This window comes from Taurulus bubalis (genome assembly GCF_910589615.1).
Source record: "Taurulus bubalis genome assembly, chromosome: 1".
In the NCBI taxonomy this organism is placed as follows: domain Eukaryota; kingdom Metazoa; phylum Chordata; class Actinopteri; order Perciformes; family Cottidae; genus Taurulus; species Taurulus bubalis.
In genome coordinates this window covers 46,589,769-46,602,082 of record NC_136589.1, presented here as the reverse complement: position 1 = coordinate 46,602,082, position 12,314 = coordinate 46,589,769, and the positions used below count along the sequence as shown (strand labels likewise).

Sequence of the window (12,314 nt, the reverse complement as noted above, 5' to 3'; positions counted from 1 at the left end):
TGGCGAACAAAATGGATGAGCTGCGGATCATCACTCACAATTGGATTATGGACTGCAACATCATGTGTTTCACGGAAACATGGCTCAACAGCTGCGTTCCCGATAGCGCCGTTGAGCTAACGGAACGCTACATGCTCAGAGCAGATAGATCAGCAGATGACTCCGGTAAGACCAGAGGCGGGGGACTGTGCATTTATATCAACAAAGCTTTGTGCACGGACACCGCTTTAATCAAGAGTCACTGCTCTGTTAACCTGGAATATCTAATGGTTAAGTGTAGACCTTTCTATCTGCCCAGAGAGTTCACATCTGCTGTTGTGACTGCAGCATATATCCCCCCGGATGCTAATGCTGCGCTTGCAATGAAAGAACTGCATGCTGCCATTAGTAAACTACAGACTAAACACCCAGAGGCAGCCTTTATTGTTGCGGGTGACTTCAACCACTCCAACCTGAAGTCTGTACTCCCCAAATGTCATCAAAACGTCTCCTGCCCCACTAGAGAAGACAAGACCCTGGACCATGTTTACACCAAAGTGGCTGAGGCCTACAAAGCCATTCCTCTCCCCACCTGGGACAGTCGGACCATCTCTCTTTGTTCCTCCTCCCCAAGTACACACCACTCATCAAATGTGCAAAACCAGCAGTGAGAACAGTTAAAGTGTGGCCAGAAGGAGCAGAGTCTACACTTCAGCATCGGTTTCAACACACGGACTGGAGTATGTTTGCCATTCAGGCCACCTTGGACTCCCACACGGACATAGACTCTTTTGCCTCCTCTGTTTTGGACTACATCAGTACCAACATCAATAATGTCACCTTCCTCAAAGACATTACAACGTTCCCAAATCAGAAGCCGTGGATGAGCAGTGAGGTCCGCCTACTACTGAAGGCACACGACACCGCCTTCAGATCAGGTGATGCGCAAGACTACAGCTCATCCAGATCCAACCTAAAGAGGGGCATCAAGAGGGCCAAGCACAACCACAAGCTAAGGACTGAGGAGTACTTTAACAACAACTCCGACCCCCGACGCATGTGGCAAGGCATCCAGGCCATTACAGATTACAAACCCTCCAATACAACCCCCCCAACCTGCGACGTCTCCCTTCCGGATGAGCTTAACTACTTTTATGTCCGCTTTGACAGGGACAACCAGGATGCGGAGGCCATCAAGACTTTGCCCCCTGCAGACCACCAGCCCCTCACCCTCTCCCCCACCGACGTGTGTGCTGCGCTAAGCAGGATCAATGCACGTAAGGCTGCTGGCCCTGATGGCATCCCCGGACGCGTGCTCAAGGCCTGTGCTGGGCAGCTGACTGGGGTCCTGACTGACATCTTCAACCTGTCACTGGCCCAAACAGCCGTACCCACATGCTTCAAACTCACCTCAATCTTGCTAGTGCCAAAGCATTCCACTGCATCGAGCCTAAATTACTTACGCCCTGTTGCACTCACCCCCATCATCATGAAGAGCTTTGAAAAGCTGGTCCTGGCTCATCTCAAAACCTGCCTACCACCCACACTGGACCCCCTCCAATTCGCATACCGCCAGAACAGGAGTACAGAGGACGCCATCTCCACAGCGCTTCCCTCTGCCCTCTCCCACCTGGACAACAACAACACCTATGTGAGAATACTGTTCATCGATTTCAGTTCAGCATTTAACACCATCATCCCCTCCAAACTGATGGTCAAAAAGGCACACCAGTGTCTCTTCTTCCTGAGGAGACTGGAGAAAATCCACATGTCTCCTCTGATCCTGGTGAACTTCTACCGCTGCACCATCGAGACCATCCTTACTAACTGCATCACAGTTTGGTATGGCAACTGCTCTGTCTCAGACCGGAAAGCTCTGCAGAGGGTGGTGAAAACCGGACAACGCATCACCGGTACTCCATTCCCTGCCATTGAGACCATCCACCTCAAGCGCTGCCTGCGGAGAGCGCACAGTATTGTCAGGGACACCACTCACCCCAGCCATGGACTGTTTGCCCTCCTCCCCTCTGGGAGGCGCAATAGAAACCTCCGTTCCAAGACCAGCAGGCTCAGGAACAGTTTCTTCCACTCAGCTGTCAACACCCTTAACTCTGCATCACGGTGACAGCCCATCCCATCACTACTACCAACCCCTCTCTCACACTAACACCAGACACCATCGTGTGTGTGTGTGTGTGCATGTGTATATATATATATATATTTTTATATATATATATATATCTATATATATATATATATATATGTATATTGTAGCAGAGAGGGAAAATCAAGAGCACAGAACAGTCCTTTTCACTCCCTGACAGGAAAAGGGGGTGGAGCCAAAAAAGACAATAAAGGATCACACCTGTGAGCAGGGGCAGGGGGAAGGGGGGAAAAACAATCAATTAACCAAACAGCGCCTGGAGATCAGAGAGAGAGGAGTGAGAGTGGATACAAGGAGAAGCTAAGTACGCTATTCAGTTTCTGGTCACTTTTAAGCTTAATTTATGGTTCTCCGTCACGCCGTCGTTGAGCATTCGAAGTTCTGCGTCGAGGGACCGCGTTGCTCTGCAATTAACCGCCATGCCTGCAGGGGTGTGTGCCTGTGTGGCTGTGTGGTTTCAGGGGTTATAGCTGAATTCCGGTCACAATAAACAATGGCGACCAAGTTGGAGCGGCTGGAGCTCATCAATATTGAAGAGCAAATGCTTATATTGCAAATGTTGAAGCGCAGGCGACAGAGAAGACGTTTGCGGAGGTGGTGTAGGAAGACAGACCGGAAAAAGCAACTGCCGGAAATTACGTTCTGAGCGGACCAATCACAGCGCTTGCGGTCCGCGTCAATGCGACGCGTAGTTACGATTTTTTGGAGGTGCACGTCAGGCTACGGCGTAGGGGTCTGCGTCGACGGCGTAGCTACGGCGTAGGTACGCCGTCGACCTGACGGAGAACCATAAATTAGGCTTTAGGCTCGAAGACAGTGGTAGCAGATATCCACTGCAGCAACTAGAAGTAAGAGAACCGACTGAGTGGTAATGGTGCGTCCAACAAAAGAGTGAGGATTTTGGTTCCCAACCAGACGGTGACAGGAAAACCGTTGGAAGCAAGGACCTGACCCTGAGAGGTTACTGGATTTCCTTTCCTGCTTTTGGACCACCAAGATAAGTCCCTTCACCTCCCCATCTCCAGGCTTGTCCTCTCCACACACCCCATACCCAGAACTGGACTTAAATGAACTAAGACATTCACACCTTCCTGCCCATGCACACACCCCGTTGAAAAGTTGAATCTGAATCTGAACTACAACATCAAATCATACACACTCATGGCTCCTCGCTGTAAATGTCTTTTATCAGACATGAACTGCCAATTCTACAGAACGCAGCAGCGAAACACGAGAAGAAAGAACGTATTACTCGCCCCAAAGGTCTTTATATCACTCATCACTCATAAGCACGTCATCGCCCTGAGATAACTTCCTCTCTCCTTATCGAGCTGCACACAGAGCTCCTCGGGCAAGAGGCTGCTGGCTGTTCCCTGGGCTGGGTTTAACGTGATGCACAAGCATCAGGCAGCACATTGTCAGCTCGAGTCCCCGTCTGGTTCCACGCAGCATGTGTTCGGTCACGGAACTGAGTGTAGGTCACCTTTCGGCAGCAGTCAGAGACACACAGACCCTATAGTTATGTTACATAAAGACGATGGAAATAGATTTGAACATGCGTGTGTACACTGTGTATGTGTGTATGAATAGTATGTAAATACTTGATTATGTACTGCATGTATTTCACAGGTGTTTGTTTGTAGGATGTTTGTTTTGCAATCATTGTTGCTGATTCGTTGTTTTGATATTGTATCAGTCTCTTTTGCTTATTCTGCTGTTTTAATGATTACTTGATTTCTCGTCTTTTCTTATTTGTTGTATTACTTTTCTAAAAGCTTGTTGTAACTGTGTTTTTTATATGTGCTAAATATATTCATCTATTTGTTTTAATTGTATGATAATATATAAAAAATGAGGAGGTTGGCGTCTGCAGATCTGAGGTGGGAGCGTGTCGGTGCAGGAGGTCAGAGAGGTATGAAGGGGTTCAGGGCTGTGAAGGGCTCTGTAGGTGATGAGGAGAATCTTGAACTGGATTCTGTGCTGGATGGGGTACAGTGGAGGTTTTGGAGGACTGAGGTCATGTGATCTCTGGTGGGAGTGGGAGAGCAGACGGGCAGCTGAGTTCTGGATGTATTGTAGTGTGTTGATTGTTTTGGTGGATGTGCCATACAGGATGCTGTTGCAGTGGTCCAGTCGTGAGGTGATGAAGGTGAGGATGAGTGTTTCAGCTGAAGAGGAGAGGGAGGGGCGTAGACAGGCGATGTGTGGATAAATGCAGGTGTTCTTACCATATCAACCTCCGAGATGCTGTCCAAGCTCTCCACCTGAACGTCCACTCCAACCGGGATGGCAGGCCCTGTCAAACAAAAGTACATCATGAGCAAATGAATGTGAAAGTAAACTGCAGGCGGTGCTGCCCAAGTATTTATGAGACAAGTATTGAACAATTTCCTCCGCTCAGTTCAAACACACAGTTTCCTTCTTCCTTCTGTCTGGAAACCTGATCCCTCTAAATTAAGCATTTTATCCTCCTAGTTTACTATTTTTGAATAATAGGATTATTCCACGTCTTTGGTGACTCCCTGACCTTTGCTCCAGTCCAATCTAAAAATGTACCAACATTTTGGTGGATAAAAACTAAAACATTTACAATAATAAATTTACAAATAATTAAATAACAATAAATTATTTAAAAAATTGAACAATTGATCAGATATTGAAGTCTGGCATCTTGAAAATCTTGCGATTAGCTGAATTCTGAAGTAAAATAGTGACCATCTTAAAAGTGCCAGTGTCAATTCTTAATTTCCACCTGTATCCTTAACAGTTAAACAGCTTTTATTTACAATCAGTTTAGACTTATTCATTGTTGTCTGTTTGAGAGAGGGGTCTATGTAGAAGTACATTTCTCCCTGTAAAGTATCAATGTGAGTTTTCGGGACCCAAATACAGTAAATGGGATTTAACTTTTTTTTCTAAAAGCATGGGTGACACCAATTATATTTCGTTCCATGTGAACTCATGGTGGCATTTGGCCCATTTTCTCAGTGGGATTCAACTCGTGTGGAATTCAGAAATTGGCAGCTGTCTGCCTTAAGCGGTGTATAAAGCAGGGATCACGACACTTTACATAAATCCACAGGAAGTGGAACAAGTGACCCAAAAACAGAACTGAAATCTGTTAAAGAGTTATTTTAATGGAAAAGAAGAAACACAGGCATCAACTGTTTTCATGCCTTATTCCTAAAACCAACAGCTCTCAGCTTTTTAAAAGAAAAATGTGTTACTGGTACACACACATACATATATATATACATATATATATATATATATATATATATATATTTATATATATATATATATATATATATATATATATATATATATATATATATATATATATACAGTATATATATGTCATGGTTATGTCATGGTTATGTTCATACACATTGGGCAAAGTGGAGTTTTTTTTTCATGATTGGTCAAATTCACCCACCTCATGCGACAGCGTTCCATTTACTGTATCCCATTCTGCTTTACTGTAACTGGATCCTAGTAAACGTTTCATATTCCTTCACTATCGCTGTCATGCTCTCTGACCTCTACATAAGGTTAACAGCATTATGTGTGACCCTCTCTTCAGTCAGCGTGGACACACTTCATACATCGAGCGAAAATGGAGCGAAGATTTACAGGCGATTTGAACCACTTTGCATCACTTATCTATACACTCTGTAATCCAAAGAGATTAGCAGAGACGCTAAATGCTAGATTACAGTCATCAAAGCTCTCCAGATGAGGGCCCGTGAACAGATCCCTGTGCTCGGGATTATTCTCCACTTAATGGGACAATGCCATCAAGTGTGGAGCACTTCTTGTCAGATCGGGCATGAAGGTCTTCTGTGCTGATGGTGACCTGATCAATCAACGTTCAACTCAATATTAAGTCAATCATTCTGGTGTTTAAGAGATGGTCTTGTAGTGTGTCTGATCTTGTAGTGTGTCTGATCTGAGATTCAAAATACACAAAAACAAATGTTCTTTGGGAAAAGATCGCCATGGTCAATCATATTCAACTGGTTCGTTGAAAGCAGCGAAATCCTAATGTCCACTAAGAGGTCAACTGGTTGACACTCAAAGTAGAAAGTAGCATTTTGAATTCCACACCTTTTTAGTCACAATCCATGTGTCCAGACTTCACTGCAGTTGCAGACTCAGGAACTTTACGGGTGCATTCCAACTCAAGATCCACAATTTACAAAGTCTACAAGGTCTTCTCAAGGTATCACACGCCTCCTAGGAAAGCTTATCCCATGGGTGCTTTAGTGGAGGCTCCATGACCAATTGTCAAAGGAGGAGCAGTGTGGATTTCGTCCTGGTTGTGGACAGTGGACCAGCTTTACCCTGAGAAGGCTGTAAGGGGCATGTCATGGGAGTTTGCCTATCAAGTCTACATGTGTTTTGTTAACATGGAGAAGGCTTGCAGTATTGTGTTTTCTCAGAACAATGTCAAACACATTCTTAGTGGGTGTTGGCCTCTGCCAGGGTTGCCCCTTGTCAAAGATTCTGTTCATGATGTACATGGCAAGGATCTCAAGGTGCAGTCAGGCGGAGGAGAGTGTCCGGTTTACTTTTCTGCTCTTTGCAGATGATGTGGTTCTCTTGGTTTTATTAGACCATGACCTTTAGCACACACTGGGGTGGTTTGCAGTTGAGTGGGAAGCCTTCGGGCTGAAAGTTGGCACTTCCAAGTGTGAGGCCGTGGTTCCCCAAAACTGAACAAAAAACAAAAAACGAAGGCATCAGCAGTAATGTGGGCATTGTGCCAGACTGCTGTGGTGAAGGAAGCTGTGTCGGAAGACTTTGATTTATTTAGATCTTTTAACCTTTACCTATTGTCATGAGCTTTGAGTAGTGGCCAAAAGATTGAAATTGCTAATACAAGCAGCAAGGGTGAGTTTCCTCTGTAGCTTTAGAGATAGGGAGAGGAGCTTGGACGTCCAGTGGGAGCTTGGAGTAAAGACAGAGGTGGAGTAGGTCTAGAACACACTGGAGGGATAATATATCTAATGCGGCTTGGGAACACTTTAGTGCTGCAACAACGAATCGATAAAATCAATGAAATTCGATTATTAAAAGAGTTGGCAACAAATTTAATTATTGATTCATCGTGTCGCGCAATTATCACGCCACTCAATAAGTCGCAGAGATGTTTGAGCGAGGAGAGCACACGGCTACCGGTACCGCCGATCATAACGGGGGGGGCGTGAGGTTTTTGGCAAAAAAAACCTGCTGGTAAAGACTGAGAGGGTAAAGACTGAGAGGGTCTTCTGAGTGAAGTCTCATGTGTTTAATGGAGACATGGCTGCTCGCAGATTTTCCGGACCACAGCGCGTCGGTGCCCTGCTTCAGGTGTGTTCAGGCGGACAGAGACGTGATACTGAGCGGTGAGAAGAGAGGCGGGACTGTGACTGACAGGTTCGTACAATTCCAAGTGCGGACTGTGGACTGAAGACGCCCCCCTCTGACATCACATACACCTGATCACTCCACTCTGTATGACAATAAGATAGTACCATTACATTACAACGCTGAGGAAGCAGTGGACACCATCCACTCCACTGTGTCTGGACTGTGAGTCAACAGCCTGCTGCTTTTCTGACTATCACTAGTGACTTTAACCACACTGGAGAAAGCTCTGCCAACTTTTCAACAATATGTCAACTGCCCCACAAGGAACAATACAACTCTGAACCTACTGTGTGCAAATGCTAAGGATGCATACAGGTCTGATCACGACCTGGTCCTGCTGACACCCAGGTCTCAGGACCAGGACTGTGAGGAGGTGGTCTCAGGACCAGGACTGTTGGTGGTCTCATGACCAGGACTGTTAGGAGGAGGTCTCAGGACCAGGACTGTGAGGAGGTCTCAGGACCAGGACTGTGAGGAGGTCTCAAGACCAGGACTGTTGGTGGTCTCATGACCAGGACTGTTAGGAGGAGGTCTCAGGACCAGGACTGTGAGGAGGTCTCAAGACCAGGACTGTTGGTGGTCTCATGACCAGGACTGTTAGGAGGAGGTCTCAGGACCAGGACTGTGAGCAGGTCTCAGGACCAGGACTGTTAGGAGGTCTCAGGACCAGGACTGTGAGGAGGAGGTCTCAGGACAGGACTCTTAGGAGGTCTCAGGACCAGGACTGTTAGGAGGTCTCAGGACCAGGACTGTGAGGAGGTGGTCTCAGGACCAGGACTGTGAGGAGGTGGTCTCAGGAGGCTAATGACGCCCTGCAGGACTGCTTTGAGTCAACGGACTGGGATGTGCTGTGTGGACCACATGGGGACATCAACAGCATGACGGACTGCATCACAGAACACACACCTTTTTGTTTTTTATATCCGATTCATCGATTAATTGAAAAAATAATAAACAGATTAAACGATTCTTAAAATGTGTTGCAGCTCTAGAACACTTTAGGATCCCCCAAGAGAAGCTGGAAAACGTTGCTGGGGAGACAGATGTTTGGATTATCTCGCTCTGCCTGCTGCCACCGTGACTCGGCCCTGGAGAAGCGGAAGAAAATTAATGGATAGTAAAAATTATTACTAATATAAAAAGATGAATAACTTATTTATATAATTACAAAAATATTTTGTTGGACTGAGGTTTAATAAAGCACAGAATGTGCATCAGCTGAAGATTTTGGATTTTTTGTCATGACATGTAAAGGTTGTCTTTCAACCTAATACAGTATGAGGATCCTCAGTTGAGGGTTTAATGTGAATATTATGTCAGCAGTGTTCAGCGGCTGATGTAAATAGAACAAGTCACTGAACATTCTCAAGATATTTATTCTACTATAGACCCCCAACACATATTCTGTACAGTATAAATTGTCAATATCAATACCGTTAAGAATGTTCAGAAACATTCCAAAAGTGAAGAATTTTAATTAATCTCCATGAATCCACATTGCACCTTTATCCTGCTCTGTCAGTATCCTTCAAGGAAAAATAACCGAGGATCTTCATAACCCAACAAAGACCACATTCTTTGTCATCTCAAATATTCAAGGCAAATTTGGCAGTTTAAAAGTAATAACAGGTGTTCCATCTACCATCTCCTGTCTGTTGACTTTACATTTCCAAATGTCCCAACTGCACTCTCTGTAATATCGATTTGATTACAACCGCTGGCTACCACTTACTATGTGACCTTTGTGGTTCATTTCACCGCTGTGTAAGAACCACTCATGGGCATTAATAACAAGGTGGTTACTTATGTTCTATGCAAACATCATATTGTATGATCAAAATCAGCAAAAGACTTGTGTCTTGAAATTCAGGGAGCCGTGAATCAGTGAAACAGAAGATATCTAAAGTTATAATCTACAACCACAAACAAAAAAAGTGAAAGTCAGGATATCAAGACAATCTACAGATGAAGGAGAAATTCAGATGTTTGCGCCTGAAATTATGGATGCCAAAAATGCTCACTTGCACTGCAGACAATAGTTACAAAAAAACTTCCCTCCAGTCACATTCCCACTTCCCCAGACCCGCTCACTGCCTTTCTCCACCTCGCCACCAGATGCCTAAGGCAAGGACACCAGAAAGGCAGTCCAAACAGGAAACTCAATCCGGCAGGTACAGATTTTAGGATTTTCTTCATGCACAACCAGCAACTGCCGCATGTGTGTAAATTGCTTTACTAATTGTATGCACACATATTGTTGGCTGTAGAATAAGTGTGACTGAAAGCTGTATTGTGTAAAGAATGTGAATAAATACTAGCTCATAAAATATTTTCAAATGAAAGTGAAATACGGAAACACTAGCAGAAATAACCAACTGGAATGACTAAGGATAGGCCTTCTCCTTCACAGAGAATCAGTAACCTGATCATGTCAGTTTAATTCAGTTGAATTATGATTTTTAAATCTTAAATTGTTTGGCAATGAAAAGGTCAATCCAATGGCCTCAAACACCAAAGGGCAAGAAACAGCCCTGAGACAAAGACAGATGGACTTTAGTTTGATTACCAATTGGTCACGTGACAATCTGCATCGACTTGATATTAGTTCAGTTTTAGGTATTGCATCAATGACTGTGAGAGAGTCATTTTGTTTACCCTGTAACATCATGATATTAATACGAGTGTGAATCACCCACTCGGCAATGGCTTCTTCCACGTCTGTTTTAAAAGAGATTCCCACTCACTGAGAGAGGCATTAGCTAAACCCTCTGTGCTTGTTTCCTGATCCGCATTACAAACCAATAAAGCTACAGGGAACGGCAACTTCAAAAGACTGCTTTTAGCTGTGAGTGCCAAACCAACCAGTTTACCTCTAGTTGGAAGGAACTGAAATAATACAAACTGAGGACAGAGTATTCAGTGGATTATCCAGAATAACAGGAACACAGTTCCTGAAAAAAAAAGGGTTTTGAAAAGCTGTGAGCGGCACAAGATAAATTCTATTCACTTTTATTGTGAAGGTAGACGCAAATATCTCAAAATCCTAAACAAAGAAAACCAAAACGAGGAGACATACCACAGGAGGAAAAGGAAATAAACATATATTTTTAGATAATTTGTGAGCCAACCATTTTGTAACACAAGCACTTTTATCTTCTTTTATCTTCTTCCCGACAACTCTATATACACACTTCTCTTCTCTATACGGCAACGACTGCACAACAATTCCTCTTGGGATGAATAAAGTTCTATCTCATCTTATCTTGCCAGATCTCATGAATTGCTTACAATCTCTCTGGAGTTCTGTGCATTCCTGAGAGCTGTGTGAAGTGATGTGGATCCAGTCAGTGACTCAGATGTTCAGGGCCTGAAACTCTATTCCGACATGTTTCCAATGAACATCTGAGGCTTTGTTGCAGCACTGACACCTCAGTTCAAGCTGACTGGTGATGACAGTAATGCCTAATCTGAAGAGGGCTTTGTATTTCAACAGCACTTGACTGTGCCCCCAGTCATGTGGACGTCCTGAGAGGACTTTGCTTGCTTCCTTGTCTTCACCCCAGAGCAGTGTCCCTCTACTTCAAACGTTGCCCAAGCTCGGGGACCTCTACATACTCAGCAGCCCAAAACCATGCACACACATGTCTTTGTCACCTCAACCATAATGAGGAGAACAACACTCCTGAACTGCAGGAGTAGCCAGTGGGTTGAACAAGTTGAGTTGTTATGTGTTAGTACACATTATATGGTATTTACATGCAAGGAACCAACTGAAATAACAAATGTACTGTTAGTTACTCGAAGTTCATTAAATGTATGTGTTAACATACATACATTTGTTAAGTGGTTAAAAATGAAAAAATATGCTAAAATTCATATGCAAATAGAATTATGATGGTCATGTACAGTAAATATCAAGACATGCTCAACAATACATTTGCATTACAGTTATATAAGTCTATAACGGTGTTAAAGACTTATATAGTTATAGACTTAAATTCAAAATAAGAGCTACGTGACAAACGGCATCGGATTTACACAGAGTAGGAGATTTACATATTTTTTAGGGGGCAATTTTTGCCCCCACCGTCTGAAATCCAGGGGTATTTCAATAAATATTGGGGACACTTTTTGAAACTTTTTGACGTTCTCGGCCAGGCAAGCCGGTGTCCCGCCGGCACCCTCTGACGAAAAAGGAAGAGCAACTTTTTTGCGAGATCTCATGCGAACTGTCGTATGGACAGTGAGGACGCGCAGCCTAGAGGCAGACAAAGGTGTTCTTTAAAAATGTCAAACTTGGAAAAGATTGAGGCAGTTTGATGCCAAAATGAGATAAACGGCAACAGATGCATTTATAAATACATTTTAAAGACGCTTCTTGGCAGGAAAACGTGCACATTGTGGGTTGCCATAAAGACTCTGAAGTCCCCTCAGAACTTTTTCATAATAACATCCATTCAATATCAAACACCTGTGATTCCACAAACCTAGATTTGATCCAATTGTCCTCACGTTTATTGCTTTCGACCAGGATGTTTCTGGTCAAAGCTATTGATATCTCATTGTGTTTAGAAGAAAAGGACCAATGAACTTCTAAGAGAAAAGTGTGACAAAATTTGACCAAAAGAAACAAGATCTGGACAAGTAAAATCATAGCATAATAACGCATACATAACAACAATTTTTCTCTTTGTTTAAATCATTGGTGAAGCTTTTTGGATGATAAACACTATTTTAAGGTATTTCTCCAATAAACTAG

General features: G+C 43.8%; 1 protein-coding gene across 1 annotated transcript in view; it reads right to left on the bottom strand.

Moving 5' to 3' along the window:
• Positions 1 to 12,314, bottom strand: part of gabrr2a (gamma-aminobutyric acid type A receptor subunit rho2a) — a gene marked incomplete at its 3' end in the record, with an annotated part of 48,225 nt that overhangs the window by 18,408 nt on the left and 17,503 nt on the right. Inside the window, exon 3 of the mRNA XM_079226825.1 lies at positions 4,372 to 4,439. Within this exon, the coding sequence (XP_079082951.1) occupies positions 4,372 to 4,439 (68 nt within the window). The remainder of the gene's footprint in view (positions 1 to 4,371; positions 4,440 to 12,314) is intronic.